Genomic DNA, 25,857 nt, shown 5'->3' with positions numbered 1-25,857 from the left:
CACTCAGCACTGACGCCGCCCCTCGTTGAACACACCGCTGTTCTAATTGCCATCAAAATGAGTCACATACAAACTCCTTCTCTTCCAGAAACAACCATTATTACTAGTAGGTTCATAAACACGAGTTTATACCTATTTTACAGCCGTGAGATGGTGTCTCATCCTGAATGTGTGTGCGTGTGAGTAAGCACGCCATTCCTGGTCCGACATGGGTGGCACCGATGCCTTTGAACTTCAGACTCTTGCCAAGGTCAGAGCTAAAGTTTACCAAAGAAAGTCCTGCTAGGTTGGAACACAGAACGACAGAAAATAAATACTTTTTCTCCAAATACACAAGACGTTATTTACCAAGCAGAAAACATAATTAATCACCGTAACACACTGAAATAGTAGGTATAATAGAAGTAGTAATTTAATAAAAAGTTGCTTTCAAGTTGATTGAATTGGGTCGCATAAAAAAAAACAATGTAACGTTCAGTCTTGACTTTGCCAGGGAGTGTTTTTAATTTCTCTAAAACAGAAGGTGGCGCTAGAAGAAGAAGACCCAAAGTAAAACCGCAAACATTGTGGGAATGTCTCCATGTTCTTGGGCAACAAGTCATCGGCGCAATGTCTGAAAATTTTTCCTAAAGATTTCTTATTTTTTACTACTGTTGCTGTTTTCTGTTTGTTTGTTTTTTTCAAGCAATGTTTTTGAACCTACTGTGATTAGCATTAACAAATCAAGTTAGATGTATTTTTCCATACATTTATATATTATGTGAAAGCCAGGTATCCAGAACATTATAAAATGGCTTCTATATTACTCAATTATTTGGAGTTGCAGTAGCTCAAAAAAAAAGGTCAATTCAACTTCATTATTTTGAATACATGAACATGATTGAAATATTTGGGTTAACAAGTAATAATTCATTGAGAAAAAGTCATCAGCATTCTTAACATGCGTGACTGATGTTCACATTTATTTATTTTTTTTAGTGTAGCCAGGATCACAGCTCAATAAATGCAGGACCTTTTTTGATTTTGAAAAAAAAAAAAAAGTTCTAATTATCTTAAAATAAAAAGAGATCATATCCTATCTTGTCATTTCAATCCAACCCTGCATAAGAAGGGAATAAAAAAAAAATCTAATTACCTAAATGCTAATTAACTCATTTCACACATAGCAGGACTGGGAATTAGCCACTAGCACCACAGGACTGTGGTTCTCGATTTTTGTAGGTTAAAGGGAGAAAGATGTTTAATATTATGATTATTGTTTTGGTAAAAAGGAAATTGTTCAAATCCCTGTGCTGGTAATTGTATCTAACTAACTGAAGTCACACCATCTGCACTTTTTTTTTGTCCATACGCAAGGGAATTAGCTCAGAAGTGCTGCTCGACCAGGGACCTCAAACCCACATCACAGACTGTTCAACCTGCTGTAAGAGGTTCTGCAGCATGGGTGGGGGGGGGGAGTGGGGGGGTCAGCTCCTGCCCTCTGGTCATCAGGCTTCTGAACTCAAGCTGAATACAAAACGACTCAACAACTTCAGATAAAAAAGTAATAATAATAATAACAATAATAAAAGTGCAATATCTGGTTTATCACATGTAATATTACATGTTTCTAATCAGTGATGATTAAATTTTCGGTCAACCAGCAGTATAATCAGTTTGGTTTATAGTTATGATCATGGACAGTTTACATCACATTTGTCAAACTCAAGGCCCGGGGGTCAAATGTGGCCCGCCAAGTCACTTTGTATGGCCCGCAGGAGCCTAAAAGGCTTTTAATAAAGTCCATGCAGCAGAGTTTCTTAACCTGGTAAATTAAGGGTTTTTTTAAATAACACAGCAATGTAGAATATTTGTAACTTGAATAAATAAGAAGAAACAGGTATTATTGCAGTAGTTACATTTATACAGCCCTAAAATTACAACTGGTCCTTTAAAGGGGAACTGTATTGCTGATGTGGGCCCCTCAGTGAAAATGAATTTGACACCCCACGTTTACATCACCATATATACTATTTATATTTTTTGATTATCAAGAATATTATGGTGACAGTTTGCGTTACAAAGTCAAAAAGTCCATTCTCACATTGGCATTTTTACCAACACAACTTGGAAAAACCACATGGCACCGATATTGATAATTCAAACATTGTTCACAGTTACATAACAATAAGAATGCATTTGGCATTTTGCTGAAACCACAACCAACAACAGATGCTGTTTATTTTATTTGCATCTGTTTTTCCCCTATTTGTTTGTTTGTTTGCTTTTTTTTACTTCTCACCTGTGTGAAGGTGTCCCTGCTGTTGTCAGCCATTTGGCTAAATACAAAAAGTGAAAACACTCACATTCTTGTTAAGAACTCGGGTTCAGAGACAGGACCGCTGTGACAGTTTTGCACACTGAAGGAAAAAAAAAAAAAAAAAGATCCAATATCCAAGTGCGACTGCAGAGGAGGAAAAATCCTGCAGAAGCCCTGCAGGGCTGCGTTTCACAACCCTCGCAACTCTCAGGGCTCTATAGGGAACATTTTCCCACCGCTTCTATAGTAGCTCAAGGCGGACAAACACACTTTTCACACCAGCCCCGAATACACACAGCAGATATAACGCCTTTTATATTATACCGCACGCCTGCATACTCTTCTCTCTGTACTTCTTCATTAAAAAAAAACTTTTAGAAAAAATGACTTAAACTTATCAAAGAATCTCAGTACAAATTGACATGAATAAATAAATAAAACACCTGAATATAAAACTTATCAAACTTATCACAGAATCTCAGTACAAATTGACATAAATAAATAAATAAATAAAACACCTGAATATAAATTATTAAAGTTTAAAATTGCCCCTAGCACAGGAGTTTATGACTAACATCTTAGATCAAGGGTATTAAACTCATTGTCACTAGGGGGCCACCTCAGCAATACAGATTCCCTTGAAGGGCCGGTTGTAGTACTTGAAGACGCATGTTTCTACAATTGATTATTATTTATTCAAGTTACAAATATTCTACACTGTTCTGTGTGATAAATAAATGTATGTTTTTCAATTTCAGAAACTCCTCAGCTGATGGACTTTATTATAGGGCAACTAAACACTTTTTAAGCTTCTGCGGGCCACACAAGATGACTTGGCATGCCGTGTTTGGTCCACGGGCCTTGAGTTTGACACGTCTGAGCTCACCTTGTCTCAATAGAGCAAGATTTTGCCTTTCATTAATAGTTACCACAATGTTAAAGTGAATCAGTCATCAGCTAATATGATATCCAGGTAGTGTTTAATAATAAAAACAATGCAGTAAAACTACATGAAAATACATATTTTCTAAAAGCAGATATCAAAAAAAAAAAAAAAAAAACTGGATGCGGCCCATTCATCGAAGTGGACACATCAAAAAAACTTTTCCAAATTATATAATTTAAATTCATTTTAATCAGGCCCACCAAACTTTTCCAAATTATATAATTTAAATATATTATCATTATACTTCTGCCTTTTCCCTGCAATAAGCACATTTCCCCAGTAGATGGCTTATCCCTAACAATTTCCTCTGCTGAACTAAAGTCTTTTTTGATTTTTTTTTTAAACTTAGTAAAGAGGAGTTTGTTGGTAATCAAAAAGGCAATACTAGAGACTGTTGCTTTCACCACTGGACAACTGCATGTCATGTAGTCAAACTTTCAGAAAATCTTGAATTTAAAGTAATTACTAATATACTAAAAATCTGGATAAACCTATGACGGTTGGTGCCGAATAGAGGTTTCTTACAACCTGGTATCTGCCTTCTGTTTATGCTCGAGCTACATGAAATATTTAGGACGTGTGAGATGTCTGAGATGAGGGGGCCACTCTGAATTTAGAGCCAACCACTGAAAGACACCAAGAGGATTCTAGTGAGGGTTGCCAGGGCAACATAGGAAAGAACTTTCAACCATGACAGCCAAAGTGCAGAAGATGATGAAGCGACTACAAAACAACGGGGGAACATGGGAGGAGGGAGAAAGGGCCTTACTGTTTACAGGGACAGAGAGCTGGGGAGAAAAAAAAAAAAAAAAAAATCAATGAACGCATGCTGGGTATATTTCAGAAGCACAAGAAAAGAAGCGAAAAGTTCAGTCGTTGTTGGGGTGTTCAAGCAGATAAGAGGCTTTCTCCTGAACCATGGCCAGATACTGTAGTAACCCCACGGTTTCTACTGTCACAGTCTCACACACTGACTAATGCATTAGTTCAGGGGGGATCAAACCTGGCCTGAGGACCACTTGTCGCCCACAAACCTCTCACATCAGGCATGTCACCAGAAGTCAACGGTAGTTTAATTTTTTTTTTAATTTAATTTTGCCCTTAAGGTACTTTAACCCATACTGTAAGCCATCATTAATTATTTTATTTAGTTGGTCATGAATTGACAAAAAGGACTCGTCTTTGTTTGGGTGACATCTCAAACAAATGGTGATTTTCTTATACACATTGGTCAAGACACATTGGTGTTCTCACTGTTCAACGTAGATTTAGTGTTGATTCTGTTCAGATGTGTTCTCGGGGGGAACTTGACAGAACTATAACTTTTACAAATCAAACAAACAAACAAAAAAAAAAAAACGAGCAGAGAGAAAACACACACAAAGTTGCAGGAACAATGTCCCTCATCCCTGTACAGTCAGCAGCCTGAACTAAAAACCATAAGACAAAGCCCATTCTGATGCTCTTATTTAGCTGCCGGCAGCCAGCATCCACCTGGCACGACTAAACACGTAATTAGACAGTAACTCTGCGGCATGCAGCTTGTTGCTCCGTGTACTTTCCCAAGGTCTTGTTAGCAAGGCAACCATGGCATCAGAACGACAAATGCTGCTCTACCACCCAGCAGCAAAGAGCGAGGCCGTGCCAAAACTGAGGCCAGGCTACAGAGGGAAGGCTTTGAAAGGAGAAGCTATCGGCAGATCAGCTCAGTCATCCTCTGTGCTTTTATGTCTCAAACAATTGGCATACCACTGTGGCCCGTATGAACCACTGCCAGCAAACAGGGCACATGTGTGTCGACTCACCGTCAAATCCAACGGCAGCAGTCTGTGCCAGGTTGGCTTATGATTGGACGGACATGACGTGGGAGAAGTTTAGAGAGAGACGTGAAATCGCACTCCAATACTTTGTCGCCCAATTTCAACGTCTTGAACTTCAAATTATGATTTTGTATATTTGTAACACAGTCAAAAAATGGGTCAAAAAATAATAAAATGCTCTAAATATATTCCAATTTTACTTAAAATACACATTTAAGAGCTAGAAAATACTGGTTTGAAACAACAGATCTGGCCTAAAAGTGCAGTTGTTTTAAATGTTTCACTTAAAGTTCAGCTTAGAGTTAGTGAAATAAAACAAATATTAAGTAAAAAATAAAAAATAAACAAAACAGAGCTAGCCCTCAGTGGCCAACACTTTCTAAACGCTTTAGGGTCTCTAAATTACAATTCTAATTACAATTCTAATTCTTATAAAAATAAAGATAAAGCATGTCGGGGTCTGCAAATATTAGCAGACAAATGAACACCAGGTTGTCCATTGCTAGCTTGGTTGCAACAAATCTTATCAACAGTCTCTCATGTCCATTCTACTAGCTTGGTTGCAGCAAATTTTATCAACAGTCTCTCATGTCCATTCTACATTCAACCATCCACAGATCCACATTTAGCAAAATATGCTAACACTCAGTTGAACAATTTGTATGGAAAAACATACAAACTATGTAAAAAAAAATTGACGTGACATTGTAAACTTGAAAAGATTATCCTAATGAACTAAAGCCTTTACTGAAAGTCGCTCCAGAGTATAAGTCGCATCAGTCAGGTACAGTGCCCTCTAGTGGCTGTCAGTGTGAAAATCACGAACATGTAAATTTTCAGCAGATACTGGTACACAAGCCTAGAGTGCCCTCTAGTGGCTGTCAGTGAAAAAATAAACATGTGAAATTACATATGTTTTAAGTCGCACCCGAGTATAAGTCGCAAATCCAGCCAAAGGATAAAAAAATGTGCGACTTATAGAATAATATCTGGGAAATACGGTATAAATGTTTTCCTTTGTAAGGCCAGTAGGACTCTCTGTGTTACATAAATCTTCACAACAGGACAATTAGTTGACACCCGTCAGCCATGTTTCTTTGGTGAGCATTGTGTGGTATTATCACTGTCCTTAGTAGTTTAAAGGCAATGACTGGTTTATATATATATATATCTTTAAAGGCAGAGTTGAACCCAGCGAACAACACTGATGATTTATGTTCCAATGTGGGTTTTTGGAGTGTCTCTTTAAGCATGACGAATGAGGAAAGACAAGATAAATGACAAGAAGGAGACTCCTCACATGTGCAAACAATTTCCCACCGCGGAGCAACCAGCGGCCACATCAGCTGTTTGTTCAGCATGTGAAGTGGAACACACGCCTTTCGCGTTCAAGTGAGCGGCTGCTGCGGAAACGTATGGCGTGCGTCCGTGGTTTACCATGCAATAACAAGTAACTTATTTCCAACATAATTCTGCTCTTTCCAAAGACTTCATTTGAATTCCACCGATGCAACATTCTGCTTCCAATGAGCAGAGGGGGCCAGTCTTTTGACCCTGGAAGTGGAGTTATGAAGCTTCTAATATGAAGGAAACGTTGGCAAGGTAATCAGACAGCCGACGTGAGAAGGAGATGGTTGGGGGTGGAAGGGTGAAGGCGGTCACATCTAATATCACCGACATAAAGAGTGGTAATAAACTGTAAATACCATTCAGCCTGACTGTATTAAATAGAAGAAACAAAGACAAGATGTAACCTTTCTGCCTCAATGAATGTCAGTGGTGAAGCTGAGAAATAAAGGAAGATTTAAAAAAAGACAGTGTAGGAGGCTATTAATACACTGAAGCCATAAAAGAAAAAGGTAACGTGAATATTACTTTTCAGTCAAATAAACAACAGGCCAACCATACGCTACACATAAGGAATGGACAGCCAGCCAGAGATGCAGCACTATTGCTAGCTACCAGAAGCTAGCTGTTTCCCAATTTAAGCTTCTACCATGAAAATTTTGATATTTTTTATTTAGTCTTTAGAGGTCAAAATGTCATATTAATGGTCAATGAAAACCTATTGAGAGAGTAATGACCTAGACAGTCGCCTAAGTCGGCTTTAATACTTTAATGTGGGTGTGAAAAGTGTTTTCAGGCCCACGTTGGGTCACATGGCCCAGTTAGCTTGTGGTCCATGATGCGGGCCAGATCTGGTTGAAAGGCATCTATACTGTCTTTCAATTAGAGCCTAAAAGTGACTCACATGTAAAATTGGAACTGTGGCCCATGTCTAAAGGTATTTGGTAAGACTTCTGTTTTCCAAATACTTTTGGGTAACATGCGTCAATGCTTTACCCAGACTGTGGCCAAGACCTGGAATAAATAAGCGGGTTATGACCATATATAACCGTGTATTAGCCGATTCACATATAAGCCAACCCCTGAAAATTGATCCCAACATGATGATTTTCACAAAAAATCACATATAAGCCAAACATAATTCTTTTTTTTTTTTTCTCCTGCTGAGTACATCAACAAAGGATTAAAAAAACAATCTTGGTAAACACTGTTTACGATAAAATTTTAAAAAGATTTAGCCAATGTTTGTTGCGAAATTCAGAATAGACGTGATTTTTTGCATTACAGTATATCAGTGGTACAGTTAAAACAATTATTAAATATCAGTTGTAGATTGTGGGGTTTGGTATGATATAATTTTTTTTAACCATACGTTCAACTCGGTGTTTATTATCGGTGATGATGCGATCAATGCAAAATGCTGTCCCAGGTATTTATGCGCACATAAGCCGATCCCCCGATTTGATTATGCAGCATACAGATATCAATGTGTCATACAAATATATATGTATTCATATATATCTACATATATAAACATAGTCACTGTGACACTGATACTACCAAAGAGGCAGCAATCGTCTGCTAACACAACTGTGTTACAATGACTAAATGTCTGGCTCCTGTGTTGTGTACTCGTTACATCCCACCATGCCCTTTTTTTCTAACAAGGTCACAACATACAACATTTCCGTGCACAGTAAATTATGTGATCAGCAGTTTCACTGTTGGGCCACTGTCAGTGCTGTACACTGTACTGTATCTGCCCTTGAGAGCTCTTAAACTGGGAAGTGGCAGAAATTACTCACAATTCCCACATGAGGTCGGAGGGTGGGATGAGAGTTTGGACTGTCAGCGCCCCTCCCTGTACCCATTAATCACTGTGGCTACTGTGGGACAGGCCGCTGGGGATGAGCGAGACAAACACGCGCACAAACTGCTGCCACTGTTACAAGGTGCAAGTGAAATGCCAATGTATAATCTGTTTCTCCACGAAACAATCGATACAAAGCAAATAAAGAGACCATATTAAATGTTGGGTTGTTTCCTCGCGGAGACATATCTTTCGCTCTCTCTCTCTCTTTCACATACACACAAATACACAGAATCAGTCCATCTCAGGCCCAGATATCGTCGCCCTTCATCACCACAGAGGGGGAGAAAGAAATAGAGGAAAGATGAGCGAGGCAGAGAATCCCCCTGGGGCAACTCGAAGACTTGAGAGTGGATGGTGAAAGAAAGCGAGGGAGTGAAAGACACACTGAGACTTTCTTTCAATAGCGGAGTCTCCCTTCATTCACTAGGATCACATGACGTGACCCGTCGACTCACAGTACATCTCCTAAGACAGACTTACTGTATGTGCACGGGGGTTTTTTTTTTTTTTTGGAGGGTTTATTTAATGCATATGTGGACTCACTGATGCCAAAAGAAAATCAGATCAATTGGTAAATTTGATTAAAATATACTACAGAAAACTTTTTATTTTATCTGTAGTGGCCGTTTTGTTTTTTTTGTTTTTTGTATTATTATTATTTAGTCTGTGGCCTTATATTTTATGGTAATCTCCTTTAAGAAATGCTGACTCACTCTGCTTTACAAAAAGAAAACAGTGACATAATGACAACAGAGTTAAGTTAAACTGACATGAAGGGAATTAAATTGCCATGAAAGATAATTGAACCTGAAATATTTTTGGCCTTTACTTGTAAATCCTTGTCCTTTTTTTTTCTTCCAACAGAGTCATTTTAATAAAATTATAAATTCCACGCAGCTCTAAATTCAACTGACAGGTCTTTGGAAATGCTTGGGTATCTCAATATTATTTGTAAAACTAAAAGAAGGACTGAGAGACAAAAACATTTTTTGGAAAGTATTTTTAATTGGCCGAAAGGTGACGACCGATGTTTTAATCATAAAGTGACTTTGAGATAGAGAAATAAGTCAGCGGGCGTGGACGAGGGGATGCACTTAGCTGGAGTAAAACAATCCTACAGGCTTTGATACTGACTTAATGGCGAACGGAGAATACATGCATATTTAAAACATGACGAAAAAGCTGCTGGATAATAAGCTGTGTTACGCCGAATGAAAAACAACTACTTCCTCCCCTGCTTTTCTAAAGAACACTTTCTTGTTTGCCTATTCTCCCCTTCATGAATATTAGCAAGACGCTGTGAATGGGAACTCTGACCTCTTCCATAATGGATTTTTTATGCTGATTCCGTAGATCGTGAAGAGAAAGCGAGGAGCATTACTGTTGCACTCCGCTGGTTGTTATTCCAAATGTGCTTTTTTTTTTCCGGTTGTTTTTTCCAGTTATCCTTGAATGGCCAACGCTGCTCACAAGCACACACACATGGAGAAACCTTGGCAGTGTGATTCAAAGACACCTGCTGCCAGAGGCAAAGCTTCTTCATGCTGCTGGCCACTGATCGGCCAATCAGAGTTCATCAAGGTGAAGCTTACCGATGATGGGGACTATTTGCTGTTGCTAGACATTTAATTTTCTTGGCTAAAAAGTAATAGCTGTAAGATCGCTTTTTCTTCCGATAAAGAAAACCTGATAACGCAATGCCTGTGACCTTAAAATAGTTGTGGGGAAAAACGGCTGTATATGAAAGTGAAAGTCACTAGATGGCAGCATTGCAGCTCATTTTATTAATCTATTTTGATAATCACTGGATTGTATGCAATATGATGGTACCAGCAAGTCATACAGTGGTTTGTAGAGATAAATAAATAAACATCACCAGGCACTCAATAGTATTTCAATTTGGGGGAGGATGTGAAAAATCTTCTGTCCCCTGGAAGGGGGGCGTGGCTGAAAATAATTGATAAACACTGCTTTAACCCATTACCTTAGTGATCAGGCGGTACTTAACTTCCTTAACCACCAGGCCATCACTGCACGGCTATATCAGTATCATTTGATATCGGAATCAGAAATTAAGTGTTTGGACAATATCGGCAAAAAGTTGATATCGGACATCCGTACTAAAAGAAATGGCATCATCCTCAGAGACAAACACAGGAATGACATAGAGTGAGGTACTGAATTGTCCAAATTTCGTAGCTTCTCTGTCTTCACTGTAAAACTCATCATAGACTCAGCCCAAGTCCTCTAACTTCTTGACCCTCCCATCAATACCTTACACTCTGAAACTTAATCATAAAATGGGAAAAAAAGAGCAGAGCGAGAGAACCGGGTTTTAAACCCGACCCACCCATCAATCTGGGCGCGGCTCATAAATGTCAACCACACGGAAATAGAATGGCACCATTTGTCTGAGTTTATTAGACTAGGATGAACAGGGGCTGCTTGACCTTTCCTGTGCAAAGATGCCAAATTAATTAAGTGTTGGCACAACTAGGAGTTCCTAAAAACTCCCAAAGCCAAAAAAAGTAAACTGAGCAGTCCATGGACGCTGAGATTATCATTCCAAGATAAGCCAAAAAAAAATAAATAAAAAAAACTGGAAGGGTGTCAGGTTTTTTAATTACCTAAATGCCAACACTGCTGGGGTGGTTGTACTTCATTCTCAGAAGTGATACAAGTTTTGTGTGGCTCAGTTTTTTATTTTGGTGTATACCTTGATTCAACCTCAAACTATATTGAATTTCTCACGGGTCACTGAAAACTGACGCCACATTAAGTTGACGTTGGTGGCATGTTATACCAGTGGTTTCCTAACCTTCTCTACACATTCACAGCTACTGCTTCACAACCTGTAATTCTTTAAAACTGATAGTCTCATTGAACGGGGAAATAAAACTATGAATGAATGGATATCTACTCTGGCACAATTTTAAAATATATATTTTTAAAAAATAAATAATATGAACTGCTGTGCCCCCTACAATAACTCCTTCATCTTTGGTAACCACTGGGTTACACTGCAGGTAAAACTAAAGTCCCCACTTTGAAAACCAGTGGGATATACCGTAGGCTATAGGTTTCCATTCCATTGTGGAGTCAAAAACTAATGAACTTATGAGTGAGTCAGACTCAAATGCATTATCGCCTGTTTTGATTCATTAGTTATTTTCCACTAAATGGAACTACAATTTAAAACCATTGCTTCATTTTAACCTAAACCTGATATATTATTAAGTGAATCAACTTTGAAATAAAAATCTAAATAATTTTAAGGTAAAATAAAATGTAATGGATTGTAATAACAAGCAAATAAATTCGCTTTTTTTCATAAAAAGGTGCTTGCAGCACGGTGTAGAGTGGTCACTGCTCCTGCCTTACAGGAAAAATGTCAGGGGTTCGATTCCCTTAAGAGGATAATGTGCTGAAAACATGATTTAATAAATATTCCAGGTGAACTGTTGTTGTTGTTGTTCAACACTACTTCCATCCTGGGCTTCCATTTAAAGTAGCCACAGTAGACACAGGATAACTCTAAACATAGTTAGCCCTCAGGCTAACCAGGGATTACAGCCTTCGAACTTCCAACTGCTTGGCAACAGTGTAAACCACAACAGATGTGACTGCTGCTGCTTTCACCCGCCCTGATGCTACTTCACAGTCTTGTCCATGTGGGAGCTGAGATGAGTGGGTTTTTTTTTTTAATATTTAAATTAGCCTAACAAGCTCATGTTTAATTTACGAACAGGTCTCATTCGATTTAAGTCCAAAACACTACTCTTGCTTCTTAGCCAGTGCTAAGCAACCTGAGGTCAGTTGAATCCCGCGTACCAGTGTGAAGAATCTACAAAAAGCAGCAGTCGTGAACACAGGGCGGAGGGAGATAAGAGCGAAAAATGGAATCTTTCACCACTTGGCCCACATTTTTGATTTGACTCTCTTCACATTCAGTTTCACACGGAGCCCAGACTCGGTCCAATGTGAGCTGATCTGGAGCACCGGGTAAAAAGGGAGGCACAAAATGTATGTACACATATGATGAAGACGGAAGAAAGTAAGACCAAGCTGTGACTTGAGGAAGCGAACGATTTCTCTCAATATGACGGAATAGTAAAAGCGAAGGCAAAATTGGTCTGAGTTCAAGTTGAATTCCTGCCCTGGTTCGACCTAAAGTCTCCTTCCCTGCATCAAGCACAGACAACTGCCTAGCTGTGGACTTCTGGCTCCTGATTGGATAAGGTCTGGGTAAATTCTGGGAAACTGACATGTCTTTTTATTATTATTAGTGACAAAAATTCAGGCCTCAAACTTTAATAACCTACATCGACCAAATAGAGGTTTTAAAAGAATACCGTTATCATTATAACTTTTTAAAATTATTAATAGGCATATAGTTCAGACCAGAACTGAGTTAGGTTTTTAACCACTGGTATTTGACTCTGTCGTGTTTTTCCATGACTCTGCATCTGCTGTGCTGTAATTACTGTTGTGACTCAACTCTACAGTGAAGAAAACTTCACCTTTGAGCTCAACTTTGAAGCTGCCAAAAGAGAACGACTTCACAAAACGTGAACTGAGTCTAAATCATCACATCTCCTGCTAACATTCGAATCTGACAGAAACACGCTTTAGCTTTTTTTTTTATTATTATAGGAAGGAAGGAACAGTACGTGAACTACTGAAACTGACGGAAACACACTTTAGCTTTTTTTTTTTTTTTTTAAAGGAAGGAAGGAACAGTACGTGAACTACTTGTCATTGTGACCTCTGCTTTTAACCCATCATCAAAGTGAACAGTGGGCAGCTTTAAGAGCTGGGGAGCAGCGGGTGGGGACGGTGCCTTGCTCAGAGCACCTCAGTGGTAACTTGGACTTGAACCTGAAGCCTTCCGGACCCAAGTCTGCTTCCTTAACCACTGAGCCACCACTGCCCCACATTTTAACAAGTCTGCTTGAATGTCCGTCGATAAATGAGAGTGGACCGCTGTCGCTCTGCCAACGCTTTCGCAGTCAGACGACTGTGTTAATTTCACTCTGACTGTCTTTTTTCTCTCTTGTCTCCGAGGCGTCTGCTGTCACAGCACAGACACAACACTGACAGAATGACTCCGAGTCCCAGCGCTGTCCCCTCCAGACACCGTCACCAACACTCTGGACGCTGGTCAATAACCATCACAAAGACAGCTCTTGTTTACAAATGAAGAAGCAGCAGCTCTTATTTCACCTGGCATTTAGTAATTAAATAAATAAATGTATCCCAATGAAAAGAAAAAACATTTCAATATGACTTTAGTCTTATATATGTGTGAGCTTCTAATACTTAATGATTCGAACGTTTCTTATCTTGGTGAAGAAAATATGTCATCACTATTCAATGGAGACAAAAGAATTTATCTCCCCAAAGTACAAAAATGTCTCTGATTCAATGAGCTGTGGCGTCAACTGCTGCTTCAAACTCTGGTTTAAAAAAAAACAACAACTACTAAAGATTTAATAGCTAGAAAGGACGTATTCATATTTCAGAACAGTTGTTTGACTAAATGAAGAAGGAGAAGAAGCGTCCGTTTGTATCGCGCGCGCTCCACGTCTACACTGTTGTCAGTGCAGGCGCGTCCTCGTGTTCCTATTATCGCACATTGTGCCACGAATCGTTCTCACAGTAAGGTCAGAGTCAAAATAATAAATAAAATAAAATAAATAGCTCCAGCACAGACTAATGACAATGCGTGTAAATTCCAAATGCCACGTTCACAACATGCTGAAATGATAACGGCGTTTCTCCCAGTTTTGCTCTGCGTTGTGATCAGACAATAGAATGAAGCGCAGACCGGGGGACCACCACGGTGTGATGTATGACATGTCTGAGGGTCTCCGGACACATCAGCGGCGCCTCCAGGTGGATGGAACCACCTGCACGCGTAAAAGCAGTCACGGTGCCACACTGTGCCGCCTGACGCTCTCTGCGCACCGTGCGCACACGCAGCGGCACGCAGTCTGCCGCGAGAACAATAAAGTGGTCTATGCCGTGTTGTGGACGGGAGTGACGGATGTTAAAGGGAAGGTGACAAAGCAGGGGGTGTGGCAGCAGGGTGCGTGGACCAGCGGGTCCTGACGGGACAGGACGGAAAGCTGGAGTGGGGAAAATACAGTAAGGGTACTCACGCTGCTGTTCTCTCCTGTCCAGTGGACCATCGCCTGGTTGTGGGTCGCATCCCCTTTGAGCACGAAGGAGCTGCTGAGCAGTGACATTTGTTTTTCCCGGGACGGGGACCTCCTGAAGCGGGGCGAGCTGCCTGTGCCGGCTGCCTCCTCGTCACGGCTTCCCAAAGAGTCCTGCGGGAAGCGTCCGTCTCCGAGGCTCGTGTCAAACGTACGGTCCACGTTAGCGGGTTGGGTTGAAGCCCCGCGGTCACAGAACGCGGGTCCGGGTAGTGTCATCCCGGCCGAGGCGATGAGGAGAAAAACGCAGATGTGCCCAGCGGCGGAGAGCTCTTCTCTGGGGCGCAGAGGTGCCATGCTTCGCGCCGTAGTAGCGCTCGTATCACTGGGTCCAACGGACAGACTGCTGATGCTCGTGGTACAAAGATAGGTGTACACTGAAAGGCGAGAAGGAGAGAGTGAGAGAGGAACACTGGAGCGCAGACAGACAGTGGAACAACGTGGACTCATCTCTGTGCCAAATACATCATCGGGGCGGCGCAGTGGCGCCATCTGCTGCCCTGCAGCTGCACCGTTTAAAGAACTCCGACTTAAGTTCTAAGCTATTGTGAAATATGAGTTTAAATGTATTCGCCCATTTTCTATCAAGTAAAATTCGTTGGACAACTACCTGTGTACTGATAAAAAAATATCTTTTACACATTCATTAAACGTGTCATTGTTCAAAATCACTTTTCGTGCAATAGAAAAAAATATACATATGCATAGATATTAAAGATACTGCCAAAGAAATATAGATTTTTTTTTAAATCTAAAATTCAAATTATTACATGACACCCAGGAAAATTGCGAAATGTGCATATCTTGTGTTTTATATCATCTCATGTTTTATTAGATAAAACAGAAAATAACATTCGAACAATATTAAAACAATATTAAAAATACAAAAAAGGAAATTCAATAAGAAAAAAAATGTAAACACGTTAATAAAAACAGATGAAAAAATATATACAGACATAACACAAATTGTCCTATTATTTAAGACGCTTAAGGAAAGAGGAAAATGTGCATATAATCTTATATTATTGGAATATAATAAATGCATTTAAAAAAAACACACTGACAAAAAACACTTAAATATTAGAATAGCTGTGAAAATGTATCTTTTGCTTCCAGATACAAAAGTTGAAGTAAAACTAAAGATTGATTGTTAGATTAATTTGTTCTAATATTCAAGAGTCCCAATCACAGCAGTTAGTCATAATATCTATTTGTTTTTTATTTTACTGATTTTACACTTTACAAATGTGTGTTTCTCTTGGTACTGATCACTTTTAGTTTCAATAATGACTGTAGAGTGTTAGTTGGGGGGATGACTAAATTTCACACAAAAAGTCGCACTTTTTAGGGACACACGACACCAGTTGACCTACTGTATACCACGAACGAGACGGAAGAGACGTTCTCTGAACAAACACTCACTGATCCAGTCTTTACGGCTTGTGCGCTGGTGGTCAGCCGAAGTACAGGTCAAAGGTCAAATGTGATCCCATTAAGTAATAGCTCTCCTCTGTGCACAACCTCCCATTCACTTAGGTCTAAAGCCTGTGTGGGTCAGGATGGGGTCACTGGGTGAAATTATCTCTCCGGATAATAACATTAAACAGCCACACCAACAACAACAGCTTAACACAAGTATGACACGAAAGAGTCTGTCGCTCTATCTAGCTTAGCTTCTTAAGTAATGGACGGAATCAAACCCAGAGCTAGTGCATGGCAGACGATAACTTAACCACTGCTAGAATACCATTCCCCTAAAACGAGGGTGTCAAACTCATTTTTACCGAGGGCCACATCAGCAATACAGTTCCCCTTTGAAGGGCCGGTTGTAAATGGAAGACTGTATATATCAGGGGTTCTCAACCCCTGGTCCGGGAACCAATATCAGTCCACAGGTCATTTGGTAAATGAATTGCTGCAGTGGGACACAGTGAATTTTGATACACATATTAACTGATACAAACAGAATAGAGTCTAAAAGATCTTTTGTTTTGAAAATGTAATGATCCTTCACTGCTCAGCACCTTGGTACCAGTCTGTAGTAACGAGTGGTACTGGCTGAGTTTGGGGTTGGGGACCACTGGTATAGATTTACTAAATGCATTTTAAGCCACAAAAAAAAACAGCTTGGCGGGCCACATTTGGCCCCCAGGCCTCGAGTTTGACACGTATACCCTAGAACTAAATCTTAAACAAAGACAGTAAAAAAAAGACATTGTCCACTGATGAAAATGTATCTAAAAGATCTAATAAATGCCTGACAATAATCTTGGTAAAATTCAATTTAGAATGTGTAGGGTTTTTGTTTTTGTTTTGTTTTTTCCAGACGAAATGTACCGTACATTATTTTTTCAGCAGGGCTTCCAGTCAGAAGTGTCTGCCGCGGTGGCTTAGACCTCTGAGCAGTATCGGTGTTGAAAAAGTGATCTTTGTTCATTATTTACACCTCAGTGTTGTTGCTGTTGTTGCTGTACAGCGCTGCCTCAGATCAGTGCACTCCGGTGTCCAGAGCCGCACAACAGGAGCGGAGTCATTTTGAATATTTGATGGCTGTGAGGGGAGAAGGTTCACTGGGTGTTGTTGAAAAGATAGAAGGAACACAACAACACAACAATACACGGTGGGCATGTGTGTGTGTGTGTGTATGTTGCTCCCCTGTATGACTCAGTTCTATACATACACTGTCAAGGTTCACACACTTTAACGTTGAAAAAAAAAAAGCCTTGTTTTGCTTCTGGGTCAAGTCACGGTCACGTGTTATTATTTATTCATTAGGTCATTGTATCAAAAGAAATCAACACAGTTAATAATGCATCGGCCTGTGGATAATGAATAATTCCAGTCCGCATGAAAGCTGCGTTTCAAAATAAACACCCAAAAGATCAATGGAAAAAAGTACTTGTCAATGTCCTGCCTTTAAATCTGCTTTGATGTTCAACTGGGTCTTTGTGGGGTGTGTGTGGCGGGGGGGCGGGGAGGGGCTGCAGTACGAGCACCCTCCATGACCTCTACTGTCAGCACACCGTGTCTAATTGCACCTCCTCAACTGGGGCGTACGTTTAAATATTTTATAATATGGTGGAAAATGTGCTCTGGAATGTCCACATCCCCACAGTGTTAGAATAGTCCATTCTTCACGCTCACACCAAAGCTCATTAGGATCTATTGGTACCGGGCTTGTCCAGGGGTCCTAAAGTGATACAGATAATGTCACAGATATCTTTAATCTTTGTCTGTTGGTAATGTTTTTTGACAGTACTTTCTCAATTTTCTCTCTCATTCCCTTATACAATACCACACAATATACGATACGATATGAAATGATACGATGAGCAATATTATATCCAGACTCCTGCATGTTATATTGCAACAACACTCAGTATTAGCAGAAACACAAATAAATATACCAAAAATAATAATACAGAGACAACCCTATTTCACATGCAAAAAATATTTTTTATATTTTTGTTCTTCTCTCTATAAAGTGTAGATCCTCATATTTCTATTTTATACTCTGCAGATTTTAGCAGCACGTACAAACCTAAGGGTTTTACAAAGAGTCCTGGCCAAACTCATCAGAGGTGGTAAATGGATGAAAAGTAACTCGAACCTGAACCCATCTGCCCCGCTTCAAACACAACTCACAACTGCCTAATTATAAGAGATTACTTTAACATTGTAACCCAGCAGTAAAATAATGCTTTATAAACGGTCCCTAAATACCTCAATTTAAATGTTTTTTAATAGAATTTTAATTTTATAAATAGAATTTATTAGGAAATCCAGGAGTTCTAATACAGTACCATGGTTGATCTCCTGTCTCATCCACTGTACATTTAAATAAATAGAAAATGCATATACTGTATATACTACACTTCCTTCACAAATGGTGCTTACTCTTCCTTAAATGTACATTTGTATTTGTTCTTTTTCTATTACAGAACTTAAATCAAAGTTAATTTCTGCAAAACTCGCTCGACTCAACTGCTGTTTAATCTACACAAAAACAAATCTAGTTACAAACTGAACGCGGAGCAAACATGAGCTGAAATAAACAAAGAAACATTATGAAGAGGTACATTTAACGTTTGCTCTGCATACACAATCAGGTGATCAATCAAGCTGGGAGCTAAAATGATCACAGACCCTTCGCTAAAGAGGCCATAGGCAGCCTGGCTCCTGTGGCTGAGTAAAACTAATGCACATTAATCTTCATAACACCCAATTATCCGTGAAAATTTCATGACCAACAAAGCTGCGTTCAGCAGCATGCTAACAAGCTGGAAGCTTGCAGTCTGAGGTCTGCCTCCCCGTGAGCTGTCTGCACTTGGCCAGATGATGCATGGCCTGTTTTATTCATCAAGACGATACCACAGGCATCCATCAATGAAGGCGGTGAAATATTTACTGAATTTAGTTGACTGTGAGGTCATGGTACAGAGATGTAGCCGGAAAATTAACTCGGTAATTGGCCACAGAATTCTAGTATTACATGTCACACTGACAAATCTGCTCATTTGTCTGTGCTGATCCTTACAAATAGTAAGAGGTGACAGCAAGTCATTAGAATTAAAGAAATATGTATCAATGTAGGATTTTGGTTGGGAGTGGTGAAATTGTGGGATAGATAACAACAACCGAAGTGAAGGAAGATCATACGAAAGCGTGAGAATGGCGCTCGTGTTTACAGTATGGCTTAGCAAAGTCGTCGATTTGTACCCTCATAAAGAACAGGGGAACAATAAAAAAAGCTAGTTTTAGCCAGAATTTCGGAGATAATTAGTGAGAAAGTGAAGCGAACATTGTTACAAAAAAGTATGAGGAAAAAACTATAAAGAAAAATATCTTGCTTTATACTGACTAAATTTAACAAATTGAGGTACAGTGTCATATAACTGAGCTTAAAGGTGATGAGCAGGTGTAAAACAGTATCAGGCCATAAAGACTAATCCCAACCCATAACCTAATCCCAAATCACAATAGCCATATTAACCTCACATTGACGGCGTTTGATGACTGCATACCAACATAGGTCCCACTAACATCACAGTTTTCTAGGTCTTTCACCGCCATTATTTGGTGGAACCAATGACCAGTCTGACTGAAGCCTTAAAGAATTATTTCTTAAGATCAGAAGCCTAAGAGCTTGTCAACACAGCAATACACACACACACACAACTGGTGTCATGGTCTAAAAGGTGTGACCATCTCTGGCCTACAGGAATGTGTCCCTGCAGCCGCCCAGTCACGGTCCGTCATCCCACATTAATCACGGCGAGTTTGATAACTCACCCCGTCTGGCATTAATACTGATCTCTAAATGCGCTCGTCCCCTGCCACCAGCGGTGCATGAACACATAAGTCTGCCGGCATGTGTTTTAGCAACTGTACAAATGTATGTATGTTTTTATGTCTGCTGCTGCATCACAACATGTTCATTAGGGATGTAACGATGCATCATGAGTTGATTAAAATACATGATGATTTGCATTGATTAAAAAAAAAAAACAGAATCGCAACGCAGAGGGCTGCATTATCCCAAAGAGTCAATGAGACTACACAGAGCATAGATAGATGGCAGCAGTAAGCACTAACATTGACATTGGAGATTATAAATAAGCCGTGTGGCAACGATCTGGATTCCCAGTTTACGCCTCAAACATGGAATAGCAGCCTAGATACAGTATGATCGAGCGCCATCTCACACTGCAACTGGCTGGGCCCGCTGCTCTACTTAAGGTCAGAAGTTCAACATAATGACCATGAAGACTCTGGACTGCTCCATCACGAAACGTATCAATCCTTTGAAGACAGTCAGTGGCGCTTTGGCCCAGAAGCAATGTCTGTGTCATTGGTGTGAAACCTCAGGGTTCACCTCCTGGGCAAGATCGAATCCCGGTTAGGGCGGTTGGTGCCTTCCAGTGGACTCACCACCTGGTGGAAGATTTAGGGGGGTTGGTACGGTGCAGTGTGATTTGGGCGGCGACTACTGTCCCGCGACATGGTAACCGATTAGCGGATGAAACCGGATGGATGTATGAAGACAGTCAACACCGTGTTACCTCCGACGCTGGGGATGTTTCAGTTTTACTGAAAAAAATAGAAATTCTGAAAGAAAACAATCAATTTGATTTTTTGCAATGTTAACTAATTTAGAGAGTCTGAAAAATGAAATCTCCAATCTGCATATCTTCTTCAGCAATACTATTAGACAAAGCCATAAAAATAACCGTGCAGACCTGTGCAATGTCTCAGGTCTCAGGTCAGGTCCCAGATTGATTTTACTCTTGGAAATAAGAGGATGCAAAAATTATTTCATCATGTCTATAGAGCAGAATTACAACTATATGAAAATCTGAAAGGAAGAGGAGCAATGAAATATTGCACTGTTGTGTGGTTTAACATAATGATATGGTGCGTAAAGACCTTAAAACAGCGAGGTTCATTCACTATCTACTGAAATGCCGTCAGCGAGATTCATTCACTATCTACTGAAATGCCGTGTCATTCCAAAAAAAAAACCCAGAATGAGAAACAAACAGTATAGATCCGTATTTACAGCTAAGATCAGAGCTTAAAAATCAAATTTACTTCTGTTTTCCCAGGCCTCTAAAATGCCTTTACAGTAAGGTGGTGTTTTATGGCGTTTTATATTTACACTCATGGTCGTGGGATTTGTTGTTTTTATCACAGTTTATGGCAGAGTTCTGGGCAAAACCACTTGAAAGTTGCTATATCAATACATTTTATTTGCTATTATTTTTAACAACCACTGAAAGCGTTTTACTTTATTGTTTTTTCATTTATCTATACACGCTGTGCAGTTTTATCTGCCGTATCCATCATTCACACACCGCCCTACAGGAGTAGAATAAAACTGTTGATTTTTCAGCAATAAATCTTTGTGTCAAACCCCCCAATTTTAAAAAATAATACTTGTCATTAAAGGCATGGGAAAAAAGAAGAGATCCTCCCTGTTTGGTTTAAAGCAGACATCTTAATTTATAGCAGTGGTTCCCAAAATGGGGGTGGGGTCCCATCCCCAGTGGGTGCTTAGCTTGTATTGCAAGAGAGGGCACTGTAAGACAAATTAAATTAATCTTTAATATTTACTTTAAATTTGGATAGCATTTATGCAAGATGTCTTTTTAAAGTTTAGTGGAGTTTTAAAGCCGTAGCTATGAACGTGTCAACATGAAGCCTGGGGCTCAACAATTGCCCTGGCAAGAAAAAGGGAGGTGCTGCAGAAAATGTTTGGAAAGCACCGATTTATGGCATCACTTAGAGGAGTGGTTCTCAATTATTTTCTGTTTGAGATAACATCTGCAACAACTTTAAACAATTTCCAATTTCACTTTATTTACTCAAGTTACTTAAGTGCAGAACTTTTGCATTTACTTTCATTGAACGTATTGTCAATGACAATAAAAAAGCCTTGAAACCTTAAAGTTGAAAACATTTGCAACTGTCGACTACATCAGTTACAGCAATTGTTATGAAACAGGTGCTCCGGTGTGCTTTTTCTACTCTACTGGGTAACACTGACAGCCTGTTGATTAATTTGAGCGCTGTTGCAACCTAGTGACTGGAGGTTTGTTTATCGTTCAGGCATTACGGCAGCGGCACACTTCACCCACAGGAGGCCCCGTCCAGTATTTGAGAAGTACTGACTTAGAGGCTTTCCAATCACTGGACTGTTTGCAAGGACCATGCACTTAAAAATGTGAATGTAAAGCTGAGGATTAGAATATATGTTGATGATCCTATTCATCTAGGTGTGTAAGTGTCTGCCCATCCCATATAACTAAAATAAATGCATTAGGTATATGTATTAGGTCAGTGGTCTCAAAACCTTGTCCCGCAGGCCACCAAATGTCAGTACAACATAATCCAACCCCCTGCCCTCCAACAAGCTGGCATGGGCAACACTGGTCCACAGCTCAGCCGAGTTTGAAAGCCCTGCATTAGGTGTTAAGCTTAGCCAACAGCTTATTTACAAAAGTAGTTGAACTGCCCCATAAATAATCATACGTGACCTAGGAATACCTACGTTGTTGACCTCAATTATGTATGTAGCCGATTTATTTTAAAACTATTTTATCTGCAGCGTCAATGGAAAACTGAAGTCGACTGCTACTTGAAAAGGCATCAAAGTCATTGGTGCAATACAGCTCAGCACTATGAACAGAAAACAGCAACTGGTTGTATTATCACACCATGATAAAAGCCTTCCACTGCACACTGAAAGGCCGGGGCTCCATTAACTACCCACGTCTTTTAAAAAACCCTTTTTTTCCCCTCACAGCAATAAACACATTGTAGCTGTTTTTATTTTGCTGTTGCAGGATGGAAATGTATGCTTTGGGAATTCTCACGATACATTTTCCATTTGTCAGATTTCCCATGAGATGTGGGACACGTTAAAGCTGCCTTCCAGCCCCGCATCTCCTACTCGATCAAACAAGCCCTGTCCTCTACAGGTTTGATTGAGGGTTAAACACGTGCAGGGAGCCTCCCAGTGGCACCACACCGTCATTTCACCGCCAACACCATCAAAACCACTGCGATCTTAAGCTTCACTGTTGAAACACACCCTGCCATAACCGCACTAATCATGACAGATTTGTTTGCTGTGCAAGGCAAACCTCGTAATTGTTGTCAAGGGACTGTGGTAAGGAAATGAGTAGGGATGGAAGGTGTGTGCGTCTGAGTGTGTGCAGTCTTTGGGGATATGGAAAATGACGTGCTGTCAAATTATACAAATGTTGTGGGGCTTTTAAATCCCACAAGTTATTTTACGATCTAGGTTATCACAGGGTCTCTGAGATTCACAATCCAGAGGCAGAAGTGCCATCTGTCACCTCTCTATGTATTTGTGTACAACTGTATTGATTGTACACCTATGACACGACAGATATCAATACAGAACCAGTTCATGTAGAGCAGTAATTCTCAACATTTATCAACAACAGCACATACTTCATATAAAAGAATACCTATGGCGCAGATCTTCTCGTGCGTCTTTCTTCAATTCCTGTGAGTACATCAGTGTTGTGTTCAACTTAACAGGACAAATTTCCTCACCAGAGATGCAAATTGTGAGAAAACTGAAACTATAAGAAGATCAACGTTTCATTACATATTTACTGCTGTTGCGCTTCCTTCTTGCCTCCCCTCAGTATTTTTAGTTCAGCTTTATTCCAAAGAACAGACTGTAGAGCGGGGTTGGGTGAACCTACGAACCAATCTGGCAAACCCTGAGAGCCTCCCACCCCCTGGTGAGCTAACACGTCCCACCACAGTCACACAGACACAGTCTGATAGAGACAGAGCAGGTGCAAACAAGACAAGGTACTGTGAGCCAGGTGGTCTCCCAGCTAGAGGACTCAGTCTTTGGCATGTACATTAACTCTCTAACATCCACCTACATGGTTGGAAAACTCCACCCTTTACCAAGAAGCTCAAATAAATCCTTGTCAGCTAGCATCAAAATATTGATGAGCAGGAGTATCCTCAGCAATATGTCAATATTCATATTCTGCACAAAAAACACCTCATTAAAAAGAAAAATTAAAATAGTATATTAGAAGGTTCCAAGATTTCATTTTGACCTTAATTGAAACATTTACATATTAATACCCCTTTTCTGCTCATGAAATCAGTCCCTTGTTGTCTGTAACATGCTTTGGTCAAAATACCCCCAGAATTAAGCATCACAGCACCTTTTCAATGCATTCAAAACAGCCCTGCTCCAAACACTGTGATCTGCCTTAATCGTCAGATTGTCACATTTCCAGTCATTTATGTTTAAATTCTATCTTTTCACAATATCCTACGTTGGTAAAAGGCACGGAAAGCAAAAATTGCGGCTTCTCCACATTTGAAATAAGCAGGTTACCTTTCTCCCACGTGGGAGCAGATCATTCAACTCGGAAGTCGGTCTTTCTTGGTCTAATACCTCTAGTTTCGACAGGAAATCCAGTCTGAGTCTTGAAATTGTATAATCCATTTTGTCAGACAATGTTTTAATGAGAATTCAGACTGTAGATAGAATACGGTTACACGCTTTTAGGCGACACGCTCTCGCCCTCTGTGTAGAAGAAGACGACGTAGCGACGCGCACCTCTCAACAGTCAGTCATTAACCTCATCACTGCCCCCTATCGGTGCAACGGTACCTTCTGCCTCACCCTGTACATTTTCTTTGCGCATTCATGGCTGATTGGAAATACTAAATATGTCACACACATTCATTGAATACATTAGATTGTGGAACATCATGTGTAGTTCACGTGTGAGCAAACAAGTTTACTGGCGATGTAAAGAGAGACAGCAATGGGCCTGCGCCAACTTCCTGCTTCAGCGTGTGCGGCACAAAGACATCAGAAGGGAATTAACGCTCATCACTGCCGCCGCACCTCGCCCGTCTCCCATGTGTTTGAATAGGAAATGCGTAAATTCAGAGATTTTGACCACAGAAATGTTGAAATTATACAGAAAACAGACAATTGCAATTTTTTGCCTCATCATCTCCACTGACCGTACATCACTGCTGAAGACATATTTCAATGTCTGTGCTATTTGCATATTATTGTCAAGGAGTAAAGGTGAACTTAGGGAGGTTTTTAATATTGGTTCTTACAGCCTTGAATCTCTTTGACATTAAAGCACAACAAATCTAAAGGTTTTCTGTTGAGGTATTTGAAGGTTATACCACAAATTCAATTTGTGAGTTTCACAGCGTTCACTTTAATGGTGCAAACGTGAGCTGAGAGGTTCATTAAAATATAATTCTTAAAGAACAGAATCTTTAACAGAACAGAATTTTTAATCGCAAGCTTCTTCTAATAAAATTAGCTGGATGAGTAAAGCCAGTGGTAGTTACAAAGCCTCGGTGTGTGTGTGTTACTACTTTCTTCCCGTTTTCCATAAATACCAACACATAAATTAGGTGTGTTGATGCCCTCTGCTGGTCCTTTGCGCTCTCTGCAGCTAATAAACAAAGATTCATCTGACCAGGGCCGGTTTTTCTTTTTCTTTTTTATTTCTGTGTGCAATGACTCTGATCAGTGTAAACAAACTTCCCCCTGGTGATGCTGTTAAGGTCTTGTTAGTTTTGTTGGCCGAGAAGTGAAAGAGCTCAGAAACGATCGCTGAACATGAATAATTGAGCGAACTTGAGTGTGTTGTCTTCTAGTGAGGAAAATAAACTTCCAAACTCCCTGCATCTGCTCAGGCCAAACATCCATCATTTACAAGAGATCTTTGACTGACGGTTTGTCGCCCTGGTGTTATCACACATCCGTGGTGTCTGTAATTAATTTGCTTATTTGTTTCTGCCATCTGTCAGCCTTG

The 25,857-nt window shown here is 40.0% G+C and overlaps 1 protein-coding gene across 7 annotated transcripts in view; it reads right to left on the bottom strand.

Annotated features, from left to right (window-relative positions):
* sorcs2 (sortilin-related VPS10 domain containing receptor 2) overlaps positions 1-15,191 on the bottom strand; it is a 284,595-nt gene extending 269,404 nt beyond the window's left edge. For 2 of the 7 annotated variants that reach the window (XM_025062513.1, XM_025062528.1), the window contains exon 1: positions 14,447-15,173. In XM_025062513.1, coding sequence (XP_024918281.1) covers positions 14,447-14,995 — 549 coding nt within the window. In that variant the 5' untranslated portion in view covers positions 14,996-15,173. Of the gene's footprint in view, positions 1-14,446 lie in introns of all 7 variants that reach the window. The other 5 variants (XM_008319630.3, XM_025062525.1, XM_017034135.2 and 2 more) reach the window with 3 other exon arrangements.
* Between the last annotated feature and the right edge of the window lie 10,666 nt (positions 15,192-25,857).

The sequence above is a fragment of the Cynoglossus semilaevis genome, chromosome 1 (assembly GCF_000523025.1).
Source record: "Cynoglossus semilaevis isolate Cse_v1.0 chromosome 1, Cse_v1.0, whole genome shotgun sequence".
In the NCBI taxonomy this organism is placed as follows: domain Eukaryota; kingdom Metazoa; phylum Chordata; class Actinopteri; order Pleuronectiformes; family Cynoglossidae; genus Cynoglossus; species Cynoglossus semilaevis.
The sequence above is the reverse complement of the archived record's forward strand: the minus strand, read 5'-3'. Positions and strand labels throughout refer to the sequence as shown.